General features: G+C 49.5%; 1 protein-coding gene across 19 annotated transcripts in view; it reads right to left on the bottom strand.

The window, feature by feature from the left end:
* CUX1 (cut like homeobox 1) overlaps positions 1-23,343 on the bottom strand; it is a 368,724-nt gene that overhangs the window by 183,993 nt on the left and 161,388 nt on the right. For all 19 annotated transcript variants that reach the window (XR_011424601.1, XR_011424602.1, XM_070231696.1 and 16 more), the window contains one exon: positions 10,432-10,479. Coding sequence is in view for 17 of the 19 variants with exons in the window: in XM_070231696.1 (XP_070087797.1) it covers positions 10,432-10,479 (48 nt within the window). In the remaining 2 variants the exon portion in view is untranslated. The remainder of the gene's footprint in view (positions 1-10,431; positions 10,480-23,343) is intronic.

Raw genomic sequence — 23,343 nt, 5'->3', positions numbered from 1 at the left:
GCAATAGGATATATCGGAGCATATGAGGAAGACATTTGGTGTAAACCTAATTCGGCCTGACTTTGTTTTTCCAAAAGGGCCTGACATGGTCATCAAGCACGCATTGCATATCTGCTTTAAACATTTACTGTGGCAAGAAACAAATGGCCTTAAGATAAAGGTGCAACTTCCCCCCACACTGGCATTTCCTTAAGGATAAGCATCTTTCCTTAGGCTAGGAACTGATTGCCGTGCTCACCTTTGACCACCCAGCCCACCTGTGACCACCTAGCTCGAGACAACAGACCTGCCACCCTGCTGTATTCACCGAGACAGCAGACCTACCTGCAGTTTCCACCAATTGCCGTGCTGACAGAGCAGTCTCGCGACTATTGTAAAAGGGACATTTCAATCTTATGTGAAACATCCTGTTTGGGGGTATATAACCACTCTGTGCACCCCACTTCTTCAGTGCCCTTTCTTCCTTCAGGAAGAAAGGCCCCGGGCCATGGTCCTCAGATTTTAGCTCAGAATAAACTCTCCCAAATTTTCATTTATAGATTGGTTATGGATTATTTTCGTTGAGAGGGGAAACTCACTGCCTTAGATGGTGGCTCCTCCTTCTTGAACAGCTCTAATTGCCAGAAAACGTCCCCTTCTGTTCTGCCGATGACAGTTAGCCCAAGCACTAGTGTGCTGAGGCACACCAGACTTCAGGGCTCTGGGGCTCCCTGCCGACTATCGTGCTCATGCATTCATTTTACAGAGGAGGCAAGTCAGGCCAAAAGAGGCCTGGGAGCGGCCCGAGGTCACGGGAGAGTGAGCGGCAGCGCCTGGGCTGGCTCCCAGGCCTCGAGCTCCCTGTGCAATGTCCTCTGGAGGAGAGCACACAGACACCCCGGCTTTATTTAGACGTGGCCTTTAGATCTGAACACTTAAATACATTACAGTGCAACAGATGTGGGCCACAGGACACCCTCAAAACTCCTCGTCACTTTTAACTGATTCGTGGAGTTCTTACCCAACTTAATCCATTTCCTCTATCATTTGATTATAATCTGTCAGATGGCCCTGCAAGTGTGCATGGGGCCTTTCCTTCCGCCACACTCAGACCTCTGCTTTGGTCTAGAGTCTCTCAAAGAAGCTTACCAGCACGGCCCACGAGCCCCCTGTCCCCCAGCCCTCTCGGCCTTCTTTCCACCTCCCGGTCTTCCCAGCACTGTCCCTCCTCGCAGCCTCGGCACCCGCCCCGCTCCACCTGACACTCGTTCCCCGGCTCTGGGCATGGCTGCTCTTCTCATCACTTCGGTCTAACCTCACCTCAACGTCCCCTCCTGGGAGAGGTCTCCGTGACGCCTGTCTCTGAAGGAGCCACCTGCTCCTTGGTTCGACTCCACTTCCCCCCTCACCTCCCTCACAGCACCTGTCCCCATCTGACATCACTTTTGGCATTTCCTGTATATTTCCCTCCACTAGCACACAGGCTTCACGGTAGCAGGGGCCTTGTTGACTGTATCCACAGCTACAGCCTTAGCTCCGAATGGCCCAGAGCTGTACACAGTCGGCTCTCAAGAGGGTTTTACTGAATGAAGAAATGAACAGATATCAGAGAGTAAAACCCAGCATCAGAGGCTGTGTGGGGTTTCCCACAGCCTGACCGCGGCTCTGAAGACTGCTGGTGTGTTATGCGTACAGGGACCTCCGGTCAGTACAACGGGAAGTTTCAGATGATTATCTGGTCCCTCAGGGGGGCCGTGTTGGCTACTGACACAGGGATGAAGCCACGGTCTGCAGTTAACTTGGGCCCCAGCCCTGCAAGGGGCGCGGTCAGGGAGGGTCTGCACAGTCACGGATACTTACATACATGTGGGACAAGGCCCGGGGTGCCAGAGTCCATACAGGAGGGACTGCTCAAAAGGGGTGGGATGCCTAAGGTGCGTGTGCAAAGCATTTTATACAGATGAACGTCACTTGTCCTTACCAGTGACTGGGGGGGTTGACTGATGATGGAGGGGCAGAAGGCGTCGCCTCCCCACTCCCCAAGCAGTGTCAGAGTGCCACAGCCTTGGAGAATGTGGCTGGGTGCCGACAGCCCCAGTCCTGCCATCATCGCCTGGGTGACTCTGGGTAGCTGACTTACTCTCTCTGGCCTTAGTGTCCTCATCTGTAAATGAGGATGCTGCCTCCCCCACTCACCCATGGACACCTACTGTATGCTCACCAGGGCCAGCTACTGGTACAGAGAGGAGGCCGATGCTGACACAGAAAACCTAGAGAGGGCGGTGGCCCCAGCAAAGTCACAAACACAATGAGAGGAGTGCTCTGAACAAGAGGAGGAGGTGCTGCAAGAGGGAGAGCAGACGGCCTTGGTCTGGGCTGACGGTTGGAGACCTGTTCGAGGGCATGACATCTGAGTTGAGCCCTGCTGGATGAGTTGGAGAGAGCCAGACAGAGGGCTGGGGGGGACAGCGTGGGGCTGCGAGGTGAGCTGTGGCCCGGCCAGGGCACCCTGAAGGCCAAGGTCAGAGCTTGTGTTTGCTTCCAGGGCACTGAGGAGCCACGGAAGGGCTGTAAGCCAGAAGTGACCCGACCCAGGCTGATGCTCGGAGGAAAGGCAGGGGTGGAGTGGAGACAAGCTGGAACAGAGACCAGCGAGGGAACCACTGAGACAGTCTCAGCGACACACAATGGCTGTGGACAGGGTGCGGGTGGCAGGGATGGAGAGAATCGGGCAGATCTGAGTAAGCTGTGGAGGTCGGATGGAGGAATGGGAGCCCACGGGAGAGAAGAGGCTGTCCCAGATCCTAACTTCCAGCTGAGACGGCTGGGGGCCTGGGGAGCTGTTCCTGAGAGGGGAAAGCATGGAGAGGAAAGCTCAGCAGGCGTGGAAGCTGGAGAAGGGGAGGTGGCTGTGCCTTAAGAGTCCTTTCCTGTTTCACACCTGAGAGGCAACAGCAAACAGGCTGTCTCCTATGAGCCTGGAACCCGAGAGAGAGAAATCAGAGGATTCGGCATATAGAAACTGAGAGATTACACGGCAAAGAACGCCATCATTCAGACGGCTGAATGAAAAGAAGGAGCTGCCCAAGGAGACCAACAGGGAAAAACCAGAGGGCTCCACATCACGGGACGTCGACAGAAGAGAATACACCCAGAGAGGAGTTGTCCAGTTGGCTGAACGTTGATGAGGTGAGAGAGCTGAGGACGGAGACTGTCAAAGGACAGTGGGGCAGGCGCCAGGCTGGGGGGTTGGAGAACAACGGTACACACACAGGATGGAGACGGCACTTCGGAGAAGCTTGGCCAAGAGGGCTAGGGGACAGATGAGGCGCATGTGCTGTCTCAGGATGGAACCTTCTAGCGCTTGGAGGAATGCTGACGGGAACAATCCTGGAAGTGGCAGAGACTGAAGATCCAGGAGACGGGATGACTGCCAACTGTGGCTCCTGAGAAAGCCAGAGGAGGCGGGTCCCCAAGCCCACATGGAGGGACTGGTGTGTGAGGATGGGGCACCTCCTCCCCCAGTGAAAGCCAGTGGGGAAGACGGATACAGCTCTGGGGGCCCTGTGACAGGAAGGTCAAGGCAGCAGCACCCTGCCGGTGTTGTGAAGACGGGGCAGCACATGCTTGAGAAGCACCTGGCACCCGCTCGGACTAGTTAAGGGTCCCACAAATACCATGTTGAACATGATTACAGATGCGAATCCCCCTCAGCCTTCTCGAGTGCACAGCCTCAGCGGAGGCCTCCATTCATCTGGAGATTAAAATTTATCATAGATGAAATGCAAAGAGAAGGAAAAAGATAATCTTCAGCTTCTGACACGCAAAAATAGGATTATGTAGCGACAGCCTTGTAAGCATGATTACTTCTTTTCGAAAGAAACAGTTCACACTTACAAAAGAATACATAAAGTATAAACAACAAAATGAACCCATGGGTAAGAACCTTCCCACGACCTCTGAAAGCTCCTCTGCACCTGGCTATGACAACCTCTCCTCTGAATTTCCTCCTTACCCTTTGCTTTATGGTTTTATGACATCCGTACCCCTGAGCGACATCAGCTTGGTGTTGCTCATCTCTGAATTCTGTTCCTTCTCCCCCGCTGTGTCATACTCCCTCGTATGGATACGCCACTCTTCACTTACTCCTTCTCCTGCTGATGCCAGCTGGGCTGTTTCCACCTGTTCACTCTTTTCGCACACTCCTGAACTTGTTTCCCGTGGCCCACGGGTGAGTTTATTTATGGCACACAGGAGTGGAAGTGCTGTGCCAAGGTGTGCGCTTCCTCAGCTTTAGTGTCTGAGGCCAGACTGGTTTGTGAATAGGTTACACCAATTTACACTCCTATCTTGATTTCTGAATTTTGGCCAACTTGGTAGATATGAATAAGTTGCATTTAAATTATTTAAATTCGCGTTTCCCTGATTATAAGGTTGAGCATCTTTTCATACATTTATTGACCATTCTGACTTTCTCTTCTGAGAATGCCATTCATGGCTCTTGCCCATTTTCCTACGAGGATATTTGTCTTTTTCTTATTAGCAGGTAAAAGCTGTTTATATTTTCTGAAAACTAATCCTTTGTCAATTACGTATGTGGCAACTATTTCCTCCTGGTTTGTGACTTGCGGCCAGGGATACCACACCTATGATCTGTTCACAGTGCGGCCCTAGGGGCACCATTCACCTCAGAGGCATTTGATGTTTGTTATTTATGAGAAAGATTCAGACAGGTTTGAATCTTTACGACAAGTTGCCAAGAGAGAATGTAAAATGTCTTGAGAATTAAGGTGGAGCCTTTTTCTGGTTCACAAGAAAGGGAGAACTGAGCTAGCAGTGCCCTGGGCTGATCTCTTCACTTTCTCTAGGATGTCCTTCCATGAAAAAAAAACCCACACAAGGTTTTACTTTTAAATTTTAAGGTAGTTGAACATAACAATTTCTTCCTTTACGGTTTCCTGTTTAAGAGATCCTACCCAACCCAAACTCATCACAATCTATATTTTCTTCTAAAGGGTTTAAAGTTTTGCCATAAGTCTTCACCTGTTCTTTAAGTTCACATATGGTGTGAGGTAGGGATCCAATTTCATTTAATTCCATAAGGACAACCAATTGTCAGAGGACCATTTACTGAAAAGTCCACCCTTTCCCCACTGACCTGCAGCGCTATCCGTGCAGTACATTTGGCTTCTATACATGCACAGGCCAGGTCCTCATTTCTTTATTCTGTTCCATTGGTGTTTGGATCCATCCCTGTGCCAATTACCGTAGCTTTGATAATCTGGTGGGGCAAATCCTTCATCTTGTTCTTATTTACTCTTATGTTCACCTTTATCTGCACTAGCTCTTGCATATAAATTCTGGAATCAGCTTTTCGAGATTCATAAAAAATCCTGTTGCAATTTTCACTGGAACTATAATTATTCACTCTATAATCAATTTGAGGGAAATTGGCATCTTTATTAATCATGGGAATTTCTATCCTTGAATACTTTCTCTCTTTCCATTTAAACCTTCCTTAATATCCTTCAATATAAATGTTATACTTTTCTCCAGAAAGAGTTCCTACCCATTGTTATATTTACTTCTAGGTACCCGTTATTGTTCGCTGCTATCTCAGTGGTAACCTTTTCCACTGTGCTGCTGGCGTAGAGCTATGTAATTACTTTCATATATTGATTCTGTATCTAGCAACCTTGTTACATAATTGAGGCTCACTTGAAAAATGACAGTTTCATTTCTTCTGTTATAAGACTTATACTTTATTTCTCTTTCCCCTCTTCGCTGCTGGCTAAGACTTCCAGTACAATGTTAAAGAAAAGCAGCGACAGCAGGCCTCCTCCTCTCCTTCCTGATTTTAAAGAGAATGTTTTCAACGTCATCGAGTATGACGATCGATGTAGGTTTTGGATAAATACCTTTTCCCAGATTAAAGAAGTTCCCCTCTATTCCTAATTCGCTGGTAGTTTTTATCATGAATGAATGCTGAATTTTATCAAATTCTTTTCCTATAACTGTTGAGATAGTTTTTCCCTCTTTAATCTGTTAATCATATTAATTTGCATTAATAAGTTTTCTAATGTTAAAGCAAATAGCATTCTTGGGATACACGAATCGTGATGGATTCAATTTGCTAATACTTTTTAAAGGACTTCTGCATATGTATTCATAAATAAGACAATTTTAACTTTCCTTTCTTGTACTGTTCTAGTCTGGTTTTGGTATTGAGGTCATACTTGCCTCATAAATGAGTTAGGAAGCGTTCTCTCTTTTTCTATTTTTTGAAGGAGTCTGCAAAAGATTAGAACTGTTTCATGAATGATGGATAAGACTCTCACAAAACTGTTCAGAACGTGTGGGAATAGTTCTGCAATAGTTAGAGGGCTAGTCATGGTTTCCACTCTTCTCTACTCAGCTTAGGTTCATTATAGAAATCTAGAAATGCGTCTGTTTTGTCTAGGCTTTAAAATTTATTGGCATAAAAATGATTACAATATTCCCTTATTATCTTTTTAATCTTCACTGCAGCTACAAAGTTATCCCCATTTCCATTCCTAACCTTTTTTTTTCTTGATTAGGAAGGTTGTTTGTCTATTGTAGTAGTCTTTTCAAAGAACCAACTTTTGGGCTATTTCTCTCTTGGGTCTTTGTTTTCTTTTTCATTCTTATATTTTTCATCATTATTATTAATTATATGTATTATTTCCCTCTCTCTATTTTCTTCGAACTTATTCTACTGTACTTTTAGAACTTTTCAAGCTGGATGCTTAGCTCATGGATTTTCAGTCTTTTATTTTCCCTCTAATAGAAGCACCTAAGTTACTTCTTAAGAGGATTTTTCTCCTTAAGGACACTTGGTTTAAGCACCAGCTCCCCTATAGCCAAGAAGGGTAGAGCCTAAGCCAATTCTCTAGCCCCTCGACCTTCTAGACCAGGACCCTTCTCAGGGAGAGAAGCAATGAGAGGGGGGAGACATTTGAAAGACTTAGCATTTTCCTAGAGAGGACGACTGTTACTTCCCTGAAGGGATTGTCTTAATTACTGGACTAAAATAAGCCTTACATTGGATTGACCATTTCGGTTATTCCTCCTCCCCGTCCCAACCAGCCGTCCGGGCTGGTGGAACACACCAGCTTAGGTATAGCAACTAACAGTTATTTACTAGTTTCTTCTAAAGGTATTTCCTGAACCTCTCTTCCGGGGTCCCTTTCACCTTATTAACAACCCAAGAAAGGACAGAGGCAAAAATATTTTAAAAGCTGCCTCCAGAGGAACCCCACTGTTCAACCATTTATTCAGTAACCATTCCTGAGAGCCCAAATACTTTTTAGCTCCAGTTGCTGTGTTGTCGGGTGCTGGGAATATGATGGCCAACAGACAAGACACAGCGGCTGCCTTCACACACTTACAGACTAATGGGGAACAGAGACAAAGTGACAGGTGGCTCTCAGGCACAATGACAAATGCTGTCACCAGTAGCACAGGGTGCAACGGAAGCACATAGTAGAGGGGACCTGGCCTATCCCTTGGGGCTCGGGGAAGACCTTCCTTGAGGAAGTGACACCCAGGCTGCAGTGAGCCAGGTAAAGCGGAAGGAAGAAGGAGCAGTTCAGGAAGGAGGTCAGCCAGTGTGAAGGCTTGCAGGCCGGCGAGGACGCCCAACACACAAGGGCCTGACAAATCCAGAATGGCTGTGTGTCCAGCGATGGGGTAAGTAGTCAGAGGAGTCTAGAAAGGTAAGCTGTCACCGAATCGTGCGGGTCTCACAAACTACAGGAAGGAAGATGTCTGGAGTGACACTGAACCACAAGAAAACACTGCGGGGGGTAAGCGGTACCCTGGGCAGGTCAACGCATCCCATGGCATTATATGTACCACACCACAAAGACACGCTCCTGCAGAAACTCTGCGAATTTCTTACTGTCTGAAAACTTCATTTTATTTTGTTTTGTTTTTCCTTTTGGGGAGCTCAAATAGGGAAGTCATCTATACAAATTCTGGGGCAAGGAACATGTTTTCACTAACACCGTACATGTTTCTAAGAGAAACTCAAGCACCTTGGGACGAGCTCAAATAACAGACCCCAAAAATAAAATCACACTCTGCAGACACTATTGAAGATCCAAGAAGAAGCCTCTGATACAGAAGGAGGCTTTCCAGAAAAGTCGGCTGACTGGGTCCTGCCCCATCTACGCACTGAGACCTGCTGCGTTCCGGCCTCCTTACCGGAAACTGCCCCTGCCTGTGAGGCACCTGGCTTCGGTCACCCTCCGCCAGGAAAGTGCAAAGTCACAAACAAGGAGGGTTTCGTCTCTTTTACTTAATCAGCTTACTAGAAAGCACAAGTTATTTAATGTAAATATAGCAATTAGCAGAGACTTGGCAAACATTAATTAATGGTGCTATAAAAATATTTACTTTTCAAATAGCCTTTAAAAAACTGGGCAAATGGGGAGTCTAGATGTCTCTCAGGCATTTCAAATTTAATATATCCAGAACTAAAGCCAGTATCCCATCCAGAATGTGGGATAATCTATAAGATAACTGGCTTAGATTCTTAATAAAATCCACAAAACTCAACATAATAAAAAACAATAACAAAAGTGAGAGGGGATGGAGGGAGTGTTCTTTATTAAGAGAAAAAAATATATATATATACATATCTCCCCCTAAATGCAATGCATGACCCTGATGGGACCCTGATGGGGTGGGGCGGCTACAACACACGTTTTGGGGATCACTGGGGGAATGTGATTTTGGACTCAATATCAGATACCATGGGTTAGTGTCACCTTCCCAGGTGTGATTCTCAGGGTTCCTGTGGAAACGTCGGGAACGCCCTCAATTTCAGGAGATGGACGCACGTGTTTAGGGCAGGCAGCAACTTACTTTCCAATGTTTAGCAAAGGGGTGGGGGGTGGAGGGGGCAAACGTGGGAAAATGTGACGAAGTGGTGAGTCTGGTAAAGGGGCTCAGGTGCTCAGCATATGGCTCTGTCTACTGTAAGCAGATCTGAAATTCTTCAAAAAGGAGGAGAAACAAGCAAACAAAAAAAGCACACTGAGTGGTTTCGCTAGAGAAATACAAAGCCAGTGGGCCTCACAAGATCTGCTGAGCAGGTGGCAGAAGGGGTCAGACAGAGTGTGGGGTGGGGTAAGGTGACAGTCTGACTCTCAGAATGAGGGCCTGGAGGTGTAACTCCGAGGAAGGGGCAATCGAGCCCTTCCCAGACCCAGCCTCGACAACCCCTGTGCCTTAGGGAGCTACGCACGGGGGCCTCCTGGGCAGGGCCCGGCTGCCCGTTCTACCAGCTTCGGCCATCACAGTGGTCCCTCACCGTCCCAGCCCCTCCTCTCGCCCCCGCTGCAGTCTCCCGGACCAACCTCGTTCCTTCCCTCGTCCTCTGCTGTCCCTATGCGCTGAAGAATGTGCCAAACGGCAGCCCCCCGGCCTCTTCCTCTGCAGCCCTGGGCCCAGACTCCAGCCCCCGCAGCTCCTCGGCCCGCCGCCTCGCGTCGCTCCGGAACTCGCCACCTCCCTTCCCCGAACCCCGTCCCTTCCCCGTGCTGTGAATCGCGTAGCTGCAAGAACATACAATTCCTAAGATGCCACCAATATGGGTTCTTCACAGAGCTTTCAAAGGCTCGCTCCCTCTTCTGAGCATTCTTACTACTTCATCTTTCCAACGGGAGCAGCTCAGACCGAGAGCCAAGAACTCCCAGCAGGAACAAACTTTGCACGTTTCTGCAGTTCACCGAGTCGCTGCGCAGAGGGCTGAGGAGGAGCTGGAGCGTCACCCGCCTGGGCCGCCTGTCCGCTCCGTGACACCACTCCCACCACCAGCAGCCAGGGCACACGTCGCAGACAAGCGGCCGCCGCCTGCCGTCCTGCCTAGGCTTCCTCGGGAAGGACCCACGAGAAAACCTTTCCTTAGATAGAGCTCTGACTTACTCGGCGTGGCAGCTCCCTGTGCTCTGTGTCTTAAGCCTCATCGAGTGAAACTCCTCTTGCCCCAGCAGCCATGCGGGAAAGCACCAGACTGCTCCACTCCCTCCCCTCTACCCGGGGGGCCTGATGGTGGCGGCGGCCCCAGACCAGCTGGGGGACGGGGAGCTTGAGGAGGTCGGTGAACTCCTAGAGGCTGCGGTCTGAACAGGCCTGGTCCACCATGAGGAGGGCGACCACACCGGCCCCTTCGCGCCTCAATCCACCACACTGTCTGACATTCTGGACACGGCCTCGCCTTCCAGCTGGGCTCCAGTGAAGAAGACCCAGTGGAACCATCACACTGAGAAGCACAGAATCTGCGTGACGTCGGGCCGATGCAGCTGGGGAGGCTCCACCTGGGTAAGCACCTTCTGTCAGCGGCATTTATTTAAGGAGAATAAAAAGGAGGCGCAATGAACTATTATGAAGGGTGGCTCGGGATACGAAATAAATATAAAGGCTTACCTCCCCTTGGAAGCTCTTCAGCAGTGGCGCTACCTGCTTGCGCAAATCCTGGAGTGAGAGCCGCGGGTCAGGAAACAGCCATTGCAGAAGGAAAGAGAAAGGAAACATTCGTTAAGGCCTCCTGAAAACAGCTTTGACTTCAGTGATGGTTATTGTTATGTAAAGCAATCCCGGTACCTCTCCCATCCCATTCCTTCATTCATAGGACATACATTACACTAACTGGTGCCCCATAGTTTAAATGAACTCACTTACCAATACTACTATCTTTTTTTTTTAAAGGTATTCTGGCTTTTTTTGTTTTTGGGCAAGGAAGATTGGCCCTGAGCTAACATCTGTTGCCAACCTTCGTTTTTCTTTTCTCCCTGAAGCCCCAGTACATAGTTGTATATCCTAACTATACGTCATTCTAGTTCTTCTATGTAGGACACTGCCACGGCACGGCTTGATGAGCAGTGTGTAGGTCTGTGCCCAGGATCTGAACTGGCAAACCCCGGGCACGTGAACTTAACCGCTTGGCCATGGAGCCGGTCCCAGATTTTATTTCTACATATACCTCCTCTTGAATTATTAGTCTCAGACAATTTGCTTAGAAAACAGCACATGATAATATGGGTCTGACTTGTTTGCATCTGAAATGTATTTGGGCCACCATCCCGCATTTCAGCTGTCACTTTCGAGCACTGTTAATGGGAGATACACCTATTTTGAATCCATGTCGGATAGAGTCACTGGAAATTTTACCCCAAGCCACCGGTACCCATTTCATAACAACGGGACATCCCAGAGGTAAGTCCATGTGATCTTGAGACTATTTTATTTAAAATGAAGCAAACGACTAATGCACAACATAGAGATTATAGTCAACAATCCTTATTATAAGATTCAAAGTTGCTAGGAGATTAAATTTTCACTGTTCTCAACACAAAAAAGAAATGATACTTAGGTGACATGATAAAGGAGCTAGGTGACGCTACTGCACAACCACACTGCAGTGTACGCATGGAATATACACGATATCAACCCAACACTGGGTCCACCCCAAACTCCCACAATAGCACAGGTCAGTTCTAGCTCCCGGGAAACAATGAAGTAACTGAGGAAGTGCTTCAGATATTCTGAGAGGACTCGAGTACGGCGACTTCTTTCCTGAGAGATGGGGCACGGAAGGTGTTCACCGAGCAGGGTCTACGTGGCAGATCAGAGTCAGCGAGTCTGGGCACTGACCTTTCGGAAAGTTCCAAGGCAGCTGCGCACGCCCAGCTGAACCTGACTTGTGCTAAAGACGGACACGCGCCAACGAACGTGGGAAGAGGATTAAACATCATTTCAGGAAAAGAGGCCCGGTGCTCCGGTGCTCCGGGCAGAACGGAAGAGGCAGGACACATGCTGAGGCCGTCCAGCAGTTCGCGGGAGCAGGGAAGCGGGCGGGCTTTTCCTGGGTGAACCGGGAGAGGGCCACGAAGCCACTTCTCAGGACGGCTGTCTGCTCCTCCACCTCTAAACCGCCGATGAGCGCTGCCGTGAGATACGCGAGCGCTACTGAGCAAACCAGTCTGCGCTCCTCTCCAGAGCTCCTGGGTCGGAACCGGAGCAGCAGGGGCCCGGGGAGAGGTTCAGATACGAAGGCAGTGGGCAGAGCCGGACAGCCCTGAGTCCGAATTCTGGCTCAGCCACTCGCGAACTGTGGGGACAGGGATGCCATGTCACCTCCTGAGCTCAGGTCTCCAACGTGCTTGAGGATAATTATGTCTTCCTCGTAGGAGAAGGAATGAAACTGTGAGGAGTAGCACACAGGAAGTGCTCAACAATATTAACCATTATTATTCTGAGTAACAACATTGCTGTTATCGTTTAAGGAAAAGCTTTCTAGCAAAGTTAAAGTCACCCTAAATGGATCTGGGGCCACAGAAGGCAGCATTCTCTCATGGGATGTTCCCGCATCACACGAGGGTGGATAAGAGAGAACTCAGAAGTGGTGGGGTTGGGGGATGACCATGACCTCTCAGACTCCCCACTCTGCGATGCTGTGATGCTCTAAGCAGCCCTGGCCTGGGGCCTGCTCGGTGCCCCCAGGTGAGCCGCCCTAGTCAGCTGCGCGTGCACACAGGCACGCGTGGGCCAGCTCTTTTGGTAACTGACTGACTGCCAGCCTTCTGTGTTCCTCTGGCCAAGCACCTGTATCAAAGGGCTGCCATCCTACGCTCTGAAGCCAGCTTGCTCGCTCAGCAGCTCGTTCATCCACCGGGAGCCAGCGCTGCAGTCTTGCTCCCGCCGCGTCAAGAAGAATGGCTCTGGGTATTTTGTGCAACCCAGTGCTCTTTGTGGCTTTCCTCTGGACCAGGGCCCCAAACCTTTCTGGGTCACGCAGCCTTCTGAGACTCTGAGGAAAGCTACTGACCTTTCCCTCAGAGACAAAACTCTGCCAATTATTTCACTGCAGCCTTCCTAAAACCTGCGCGCAGAATCCAGTTTAGGATCCCTCGTTCCAGCCTGTGTTATTTATATTTAAATGCAACAATTTATATTTAAATGTAACTTAATTACATTTTAAAATTCAGTTCCTCAGTTGTACAAGCCACACTTCAAGTGCTCAGCAACCACACGAGGCTGGTGGTGACCCCCTGGACAACAGAGAAGCAGAGCGTCTCCGTCGGTGCAGAGTGACCTACCGGACACAGCCGTCCCATAGCTCTGTCCCAAACACAACTAGCCCACATGAATTTGTATTGCAACCCTGTAAAAGCATTTGATCAAGGAGCATTATAACTCCCTTTTTAATTACACATTTTCCTATAGGTTGCATTCCTAAGGGTGATTCCCATTATTTCCTTGGAGAAGTTAATACTTTTGTTCCTCTGTTGGATAATCTTCTATATTTTTACACCAAGTTCAATGACAAAAGATAATCAAACTCTTTTTACTAGGCTCTTTTTAAATAAATAAGGCTTTCTGTGGTAGGGACCATAATGGCCCCCAGAGATCCAGGTCCTGGTGCCCGGAACCTGTGACCTATTAGGTTACGTGGTGAAAGGGACTTTGCTGATGTGGTTAAGTTAGGGATCTTGAGTTGGGGTGATTATCCTGGATTATACGGCGGGCCCAATGTGATCACAATGGTCCTCCGAGGAGGGAGGCAGGAGGGTGAGAGTCAGAGAGGATGTGATGATGGAAGCAGAGCTCAGAATGATGCAGGGCCACAAGCGAAGGGATGCAGGCAGCCCCGAGAAGCTGGAAAAGGCAAGATAACGATTCTCCCCTGGAGCTTCTAGAAGGAACACAGCTCTGCCAACACCTTATTTCAGCCATAAAACCCATTTTGGACTTCTGACCTCTGGCACTCTCAGAGGATAAATTTCTGTTGCTTTAAGGCACAAGTCCATGGTGGTTTGATACGGCAGCAATGGGAAAACAACATGCCGCCTCACTTAGCCCACACCGAAGGGAAAGTTGGGGAGAGGCGGAGGAAAATGGCGAAAAATGACAGCAGAAAGATTACTGTTTGCTCCCGGGCAGGGTCAACAGTAAAGCTCACGTTTTAATCACGAGGAATAAGCCAGGCTTCTGGGTCAGCACCTTGGCAACCAGAGGTAATGAGCTGGGAAGTCTGAACATGAGCAGCTCCCTGTGTGCAGGGTGGACTCTGCAGAGGGGAGGAGGAGGGCAGCAAGAGCCCTCGGGACTCTGTGGGGTGGCCCGGTCCCCTTCCTCCCGTCCCCCCCCCGCCCCCCGCCCCGGGCAAGGACAACAGGCGGATGATCACAAACTGCAAACACAGGGTGATGGATGGAGTCTGTTTGCTGTTTGTTTTCCGAAAAGGCTGCCCTGGATGAAGGCAACTCGCTCATGAAGTGTCACCATATTCCCCAGTGTTGTCGCCAATGAGCGGGGGGCTAGGGTTCGTATCAACTGGGTAAAGAAGGACTCACAAACTACCATGAAGCCAGCTGGAGCTGACACAGCAGACACGCATCCCCAGCTCGCACAGACGTGTGGTGAATCTTCCTCTCAAAACGCCACAAACCCATCTCAATGTGAACAATGCAAGGATGATAACCTCAATGGGACACCTGTCTTCCACTGTCAGTGGGAGCTGTGGCCCCTCCCAGGCCTGGGCATCCGGGAGGCCCTTCACTTTTCAGGGCGCTATGGCTGAGCCCCTGCCCCACCCGCAGGTAGTCGGGAGGCACAGGGGTGGGCTTCGGCCTGCCTTGCTATATGTGACAGCAAGTAGCACCTGGTGGCCCCTGGGCTCTGGAGAGGGGACCCCACAGGTTCCAGCATGCCTGGATCTGGACACTGCAGAAGTGGACGCAGCCAGGCCCCTGCACCCTGGGACATGCTTCCCCTCGCCCCTTACCCAGAGTCTATAACGCGGCTGGACCAGAGTTGGGAGCCCATCCTCCTCCTTCCAGACTGGGGCTGCCCGAGAGCAAGGAGTGGGTTTCAGTTGCCCCCATCTTCAGCATCCAATGCAGGTTGGGCGATATTTTGCTGAGGAAACCCAGACATGAGAGGTTTTAAAACTCGAGAAGGTCAGACTGTGGAAGCTGGTCACATTCCACACCAGGCCTGACGATCCTTTTCCTGGAGGGGCCCATCCCACCCACAGTGGCCCACTCCCCACACTGCAGAGCGGGAAGGGCGCAGGTGTGGCCCCTGGCCTGGTGCACGAGGCACCCTCTGTGGCCTCCGGACTGGTCAGCAGAAAGACTGATCTGAGCCATCAACGTGGAATTGCTGCCGAGAGAGGGACTGCGATCTGGCTGCATTTGGAAGAGCATTTGTCTCCGTCCCCTCTGTGCCTAGAAGGGGCCTGGCACACAGGGGGAGCTCCAAAGACACAGAATGGGTGCACAAGTGAGTCCACGAACAACAAAGCATCTCTCACAGTGCGTCAAGGACTGGGCGAGTCAGAGCGCCCGCCCAGACACGTGCCCTCAAGGCTGGGCTCCACGGCGCAAGCCAGCACCGTCCAACAAAAATACAGTGCCAACCACCCGCATAACTTAACACTCTCTACAGCCACATTCGAAAAACAAAAAGAAACAAGTGAAATTAATTCTAATTTCATTTAACCCAATAGATCCAAGATATTATCACTGCCCACAGAATCAATATAAAAATTACCGAGATGTTTTACCCCCTTTCTTGGGCATTGAGGCTTTGAAGTCTGGTGTGCATGTCACACTTTGGCACGTCTCACTTTGGACTGGCCACACGTTGAGTGCCTCCTAGTAGCCTCGTGTGTCTGGCAGCCACCACATGGGCAGCTCAGGGCAAAGAGAGCCTTCAGGAAGCTGGGCTCTCCTGGAAGAGAGGGTCAGGGGTGCCCCTCACCCGCTCAAGGGACAGATGAAAGGACAGGAATCAAGAGAAGCAGGGGAGAGCTGGAGAAGAGAAGGCCCAGAGGAGGCGGTTTCAAGGGGGAAAAGGCACTCAGCCCAAAGCTGCTGCAGGCGTGGGGCTGGGGACACTAGCTTGGCGCCAGGAGCTCCAGGTAGCGCTGAGCCCACCTCAAGCAGGGCCAGGGGTGGAAAGAGGCCTGGGAAGGCTGTGGTGATGGAGTTCTGGGGAAGAGGCTGCAGGGAGTGTGAGGAGAGGGAAGGGGGTGGGCGGGGTCTGGGGATTAGCAGAAGTTAACGAGGGTCACATTCAGCGAGTGTCACCAGGCGCTGAGCGCTGCGGCCGGCGACTCAGACATACTAGGTTCGTTTGCTTTCCTGGGGACCCTGCCAACACCAAGGGCTGACGCCTACATTTTCCAGCTGAGGATACCTGAGGCTCAGAAAGGGGAGGAACTTTGTCCACGGTCACAAAGCCAGAAAAGTTAGGATGCAAACGCAGATCTCCGAGGCCTGTGCCACGGCACGGTTTGTCAAGGCGTCGACCACCTTGGTCGGCTGTGGGTGCAGGGATGACATGCAGGGGCCACCTGACAGCCACATGGGGCAGGGGCCACACATGGATCACTCTGAAGCCTTATAATGGGTCCAAACTCAGAGGGGAAATGGCGAAGTTGGATGGGGTCACGGAAGGCGACAGGTGGCGGGGCAAAGGCATGTGAGACCACCGTGGAGGAGGGAAAGCTTGGGGAGGGAGGCCTCAGGTGCAGGGACGAGACCCAGCGCCCTGGCGCTCAGCCCACAAAACAGCGCCTCTCACTAGGCTCGCCCCCGGTCCACCCTGAACCCTGCCAACCCGGCGCAGCGCCAGCCTCACGGAAACACCAGCTTTGAGAAGCACAGGAGATGACAAAGTGTCTCCACATCCACTGCAGTACTCCACGACGGCAGAGGGGCCACACAGCGCATGCTGACCGCCAACAAAGCCCGCTCATCTCCACTACGACCGGCCCACTGTATTTACACGTCTTTTCTTTGGGTAAAGTCACGTCTCCTGCCAGATCTGCTAAAATCACCTTTCAGATATTAAAGCCGGCTGTGTGTGTTTGCACTCACACACGCACGTATATTCAAAGACAGCTGAAGAGAAAGAAAGCACTAAATATTCATACCCATACACACAGGAACTGATACATATGTACTCAAGCCACCAGCTAAAAATCGCCCACTCCGATTTACTTTTGGCAGTTTGAGAAATTCCTTACCCAATTCTGCTACCTGCAAACATCACCTGGCTTACTACTAAACTAAGGAGACAGGAGCAAGGACGCTCACTTCAGATCCACAAACTGCAGACGTGGCCACGCCCATCACCATGTGCGTCTGCGCGCCCTTCTCTCCAGTGGCAAACTGAAGAAAGTGGGGTCCTGGCCAATGAAAACCAAGTGAATGACAATTTGGGACCTAACGCAAAGTTAAACAACTTCATAATTTAGGGTTACATACCTAATTCAGGGACAGATTTTTTAGCAGTGTTTTAAACTTGCTTCGGTCCTGTACCATTTATGGAGCAAAAGCAGCTAACATCTTAACACGTAGAAAGCGATGTCCTTGAGATTATTAATATCGGATGTCTGCCGGCAAAGCCAGGACCGTGCATTTCAACCTTCTCTCCCTTGAGTACACTGCAAATAATAAGCAATGTTTATAGAGACATGCTTCTACGTGAAAAGGATTTTCATTATTCTCCAAACCACTGATTCACAACTCACTTTTTTAGATCAGAAAATTGAACAGCAAAACCTTTTTGCAGAATTTCCTATGTAATGACGATTGCTGGAGAAAACTGTTCTGATTTAAAAGCAAAACGGAAACAAAACCACAAAATTACCATGCAGTGTTCAGTTGCACCTGTGAGGTAGGAGCCGTCCCCAGACACACAGTCCCTGGACCCATGTGGTGTGAATCTTTGGCTCTCTGCCCATTTTGGGTGCCTGGGTGGACTCTGGAAGGTTCTGTTCCACTTTGGGGTCTGGGACTCCCAACACCCCACGACGTCTCTCCCAATCCACACTTGCATGCGACGCCAGGGCCGGGCATCCCAGAACCGCGTACCGCGGATTCAGAGCTGGTGGCCAGCAAGGGCCCTCTGCGTCCAGGAAAGAGTGGCACCCAGGACACGGCTGTTTATGTTTGGAAGCCAAGCAGATGAAGGAGAACAGCCCAGGCACTCGGTATAAATAAAAGGAGGCTATAAATTACAAACGCATCTTCAAAGTCGTAAAATGATCTCTACTTCCAATACGTCTTAGAACCCAGACTTTGGGGGACGTTCCAGTGAACCTTACAGTGACCTCTTCACGTCTGCTCGGCAGGGACTCACGTGTGTTTCTGTGCAACAGCCACCTGTCCTAAGACTTGCAATGCTCTGGCTGTCTCTCAGCGGCATCTCGTCCTCTACGGTGGCAGCCCACGAGTGGGGTCCTGTCTTGCTTGGGGACAACACGCTCATCCCGAGAGCACTGGGGGCGGGTGGGGCAGGTGGGGCTGGACTAGGTCACCTCTGCAGGGCTCGACTCTGAGACTCTCCCAGGGCTGCTGACACTCCCTGGCCCCGGTGCACGAGTAGGAAACGTTGGGACCCAGCGCTGTGGCCCTGCCAGCCGTGGCTTCACCCCTTCAGCTTGTTTCAGAACCTCCCAGGCCAGGGGAACTCTCAGCGTTGCCCTCTTCCCTGGTCTTGGTTCAGCTCCCCTTGTCATGCTTGGGTGAAGGGTGGGGATGGGCTGAACCCTTGGTAGGGGCCAGGCAGACACATGAGACTGGCTTGCACCGAAGCCCCAGGAAAGGCTGATGCATAAGCAGGCTACGTGTGGCACACCCGCCAGGCTAAACGACGACCTCCGCACTGGCTTACTGACCCCTGGTTTCCCCTCATCACTCAGGCCTCAGAGCAAGAGGCCATTTCTGACTTGAAAATGTTTTAGGTATATGTTCAAAGAAAACCATTACATAATATAGCATATTTCATTAAATTTGAGCCCGTCAAATGTAAGATAGACCAATATTTTATGCTACACTAAGGAAAAAAACGCTGCTTATTCAACTGTGATGTCACTGATTTTAATATTCTGATTGTGAAGATGGTAAAATGCGTAAAAGTGTACACGTTATGATCAAAATATGGCACACCACGAAATGAACTGAGGGGAAAACAGGTCCCAAGCTGTTTTTAGTTTAAACTGTAGTGGCCTATATTTTAGGTATTGCGGCTATGTTTTTTAAAAGGGTTCTTGTCTTTTAGAGATACATACTAAAATATTTATGGATGAAATACAATTTTTGCTTCAAAATAATTTAATGGGGAGGGGTACTGGGTGAGAATAAGGACGAAACAAGAGTGCTGATGGGTTGGTGTTGTTACAGACGGATGAGGGGACACGGGGTTCACTGTACGCTTCACCCTACCCTGTGTTTAAGTCACTGCGTTTCACTCTGAGGCACACTAAGTCTCAGCTGACAGAACAGGAAAAGAAAGTATGAGATTAGAGCGAGGGACTGTCTCTCTAATTTACAATCTCCCAGCTAGTTAACGGTCACCTTTATCAAGCCCCCCTGGAAATCTAAGGGTCACCTGGTCCGGTCTCCTGCCTCTCTGCGGTGTCCTGGCCATAGGGCTCACCATGCCAAGGCCACAGTCCCGTGCTGGGACAGTCCTGGTGTTAGAATGGGCCTCATCGCGGAATGGGGAGCATCAAACACCAGGCTACCGGCACCCTCCGAATGCTGACAGTCGGAGGAAAGCTGTCCTAAAGCACGCGCAAACAACACTGTAGTACCAATAACTGTTTGTCGGTGAATAATACACATTTAAAAAAGAGAAATTAGAGTAGATTCTAGCTGATTCCACTCCCACTGGCTTGCTTTATAGTGCGCTCTCTGGTGTGGGAGATCGAAGCAGCAGTCGCTGGTACCCCCGGGCCGCATGGAAGGCCAACGGTGGAACCTTCCCCCCGCCAGGCCCACGCCTGCCCTCTGCCACCGCCGCTGTCTGCTGAGTGCTCAGCTCGCCCTCCAGCCAACCAAGTATCTGGGAACCTGACCGTCTCCCTCCACACGCCCTCCTCTCTGCCACCCATCTTCTCTCTGCACCAAAGGCCGCTCTAGACACTCCTGGGTGACACCGTGAGCAAAGCCCTCCTGCCCAGGGTCCTCGCTCCTTGGACTGCTCCCGGGTCTCGTGTCCCTCTCCCGCGCTGGACAGGACACATCTGTCAGTTGTTCTATGTCCCTGTTCTGCCTCTAACGCCATCTAGTCCCATGATTTGCACTGTGCACGGAGCCACTTAGTCACGTGGGAACAAAGCTCTAAAGAAGAAGGAAGAATGGGATTCTGATGGGCCACTAATATCCACGACCTCTACACAGCCAGGTGGGCTACCCTGAAACAAAGGACGTCAAAGATCTTTAAAAATACAAAATACAAATACTCAGATTCTAGATTATACAGATGCTAGATGGAGCAATTTGAATGGCATAATTTCCTCTTAAATCAAGAAATTTCTATATAGAGTATTTTGTTAAAGAAAAATGCAAATAAGTTTAATTTCAGAAAGAGTCCACCATTTATAAATATGTTAAAATATAGTAATACAATGTTATTGCAGTTTAACAAAACCACAACTTTTCTAAAAAGTAATAAATAGCAAACTGGTGATTTTTTTTCAACTAAGATATTCAATCAAAGAGAAATGAGAAAATGACCGTTTTTCTACAACTTAAAGTCAAAATACTAAAGACACCTTCAAAGCATCTAGCTATGGATCCTTTATTCTCATGTCTAAAGATTCTAAAACATCCTGATGGCGGCTGAGACATCCTGATTAATAAAAACCGACACAGTGCACCGTATCTAAGGCTAATTCTACTGACTGTAACATAACAACCTGATTTCTTATTGATAAGCCATCTCTTCTAAAATAACATCTACGTATTTTTATAAGGTCCTGGAGGCACCAGAAAGACAATGGTAATTATCTGTAAAAGAAAAACGGTTTTTCATACTTATTTCCCTGGACGTCATTTAAGATAACTAGGATTCCCCTTATGTACACAGGAGCACAGACCAGGGATGGAGTTTCTTAAAACAAGACAAGCCATGTTGTCTGATGCAGACTGCAGAGCTCAACTTCAAACAGTTCAGCGAGAAGCGAAGTTCCTCTTTGTTCCAGGATACTGAAAGCTTCGCTTCCCATCTCATCATCTGAAGCTGACTCATGCAGCCGTCACTGGAGCATACTTTCGGTTACTTTTACAGATGAACACTTATTCCTTCCAGTCTTTGTGATAGAAAAGGGTAATTTTAAATGGCATTTAAACCGAAGTGTTAAATAAAAAATATCTTTCTATACAACAGCAGACAGTATATCCTGGCAATTTCTCAAAGATTTTAGTTCACAGATTTGAGAGAATTCCATTAGCTTTAATTATTTATCAGCAGTCAATTTAGATTACTGTTCTTGACCTATTTTTACAGTGGATGGGCCACCCAGCAATGAAATAAATGAATAGTCCTTTTCTACAATGGTTGATTTTCTGAAATAATAGAAATCTAGTTTAAAGAAGGAATGAAACCCCAAACATGTAATTAGCACAATATATAACCTGCCATGCTGCCTTTGTAGCTGGATAAAATGCACATCTTTGTGAGTTTTTGGTTATTAAATAAGATTATCTTGAAAGGGATCAACTCACTCATGCTATAATTTCTTCCCATTTAAATTTCTTTGCTCCATTTAAAACATGTTCTGGATCTTGGCAGAAAGTCTCTAATACTGATGGATGTGCCTTTAGCACTGTGCCTAACAAAACTGGTAAGGGGAGGGCCCGGTTCCGTAGAGGCAGAGGGGAGCAGGAGCGAGGAGGAGGGTACTCAGGGCTGGTGGCGAGCAGTGAGGGCCAGGCAGAGGGGAGGACCCCTGGGTTCCTGAGCGAGAGTGAGTGGCATTCTTCTTTAGGAAGACTTGTTTGATGATGAAAAGTGGCAGGTCTATCAGACTGGCAATGCCTGGACTTGGACCCAAGGTGCTGAAGGCTGAGGATGGTGCCCAGAACAGGGAAGAAGGCAGATTCCAGACACAGAGGCCCTGGTTTGGAGGAAGAGCTGGTAGCACATGGCGGCAGCTCGGCGGTACGGGAGAGCCCAAATGCTGCCAAGCCAGCGGTCCTCAGACTCCTGGCTCCCTCAGACGCTTCTAGGGGTCCACCAGGTCAAAGCTGTTTTTGTCATTTGTCTTTTCCACTCTCACAAGCGTCGTTTTCCAGACACCATGTGACATGGGATGACGTCATCATTCTGATGTAACAGCACGCGTGCCTGTGGATTCTTGTGCTTTAAAAAGTCTCAGTTTTAATCTTGAACACAGTCACTATTGACAGATACACAAAGACACAAAAACTCTCTGGAGCCCTCAATTTTCAGAGAGCAAATGTTTGAGAAACGGCAGCTCTAAGGTTTCTAGTCTTGAAGCCACTGTCAGGATGTCAAGGCCCTGGGTCCACTGATGTCTTGCTGGGTCCACGAAGCAGCTGAGACAGCCAGCCGCCTCCGGGCACAGGATCCTCCCCCTGCCTCCGCCGGCCTGCAGGCTTGGAAGCGCTGGCCCTCACAGCGTGGGCCAGCACTGCCCCTGCTGGTGGCACAGGGACTTCCTGCAGGACTCTTGGTGGCCAGGGGTTCAGTGGTGGGGCAGGGGGAGGGCACTTGATCTTTCTCTAATTTTCTAAATATGTCTGATCCCAAAATAGTCTTCCAGGTCACTTTCTGAATAAATACTCATGTCTAAACCTTTGGTTTTAGTTCAGAACTTTGAAAAGACTGCTGTGGTTTGTTCACGTGTCTGGGCATCATAGGTTTTGGCTTTGTCAAAGAGAGGAACCACGTATTCTACGTGTAATTGATGATGAAACCGTGAGCATTTACCATGCGCAGTGATGAGGGAGCTGTGGTCCCCGTCCTCGTGGGGCTCACATCCTAGTGTGAACGGGTCTAGACTTCCAGTAGACTGCTGAGGGGCCGTGCTCATCCCCACTCCACTTTGGAGACCCCTGATGGTGCTCAGGCCAGAGACACTCAGTGAATACCTGTGGACGGAATGCGTGAACAGACAGGTGCTCTTCCCAAACTCATCACCAAGCTGTCCCTTTACAGGAACTGCTGCAAAGGGGGTTCGTGTGCTAGACGGGGGACGTGCCCAGAGGCGCCATTTTACCCTGGGACTCTCTGAAAGGAACCAGGAAGTGTGACTCTGACTTCCAGCACACCCACCCACCCTGTAATTCACTCCTTCAGTCAGTGCTTCTACTTCTAGGAATTTATCATAAGGATGATCAGAAATGTAGGCAGAGATTTATGCACAGAAATGTTTAGCATGTGTTTAGAAGAGAGAGAAATTAGAAAAACTGTAGATTCCAACAGTAGGGGATTACTTATCAGGTAAATTTTAGTAGAGCAGGACATTGGCATGTTAGGTAGTCAGTAAAATTATTGTTCAAAGGATAGCTAAAA

The sequence above is a fragment of the Equus caballus genome, chromosome 13, assembly GCF_041296265.1.
Source record: "Equus caballus isolate H_3958 breed thoroughbred chromosome 13, TB-T2T, whole genome shotgun sequence".
In the NCBI taxonomy this organism is placed as follows: Eukaryota; Metazoa; Chordata; class Mammalia; order Perissodactyla; family Equidae; genus Equus; species Equus caballus.
The sequence above is the reverse complement of the archived record's forward strand: the minus strand, read 5'-3'. Positions and strand labels throughout refer to the sequence as shown.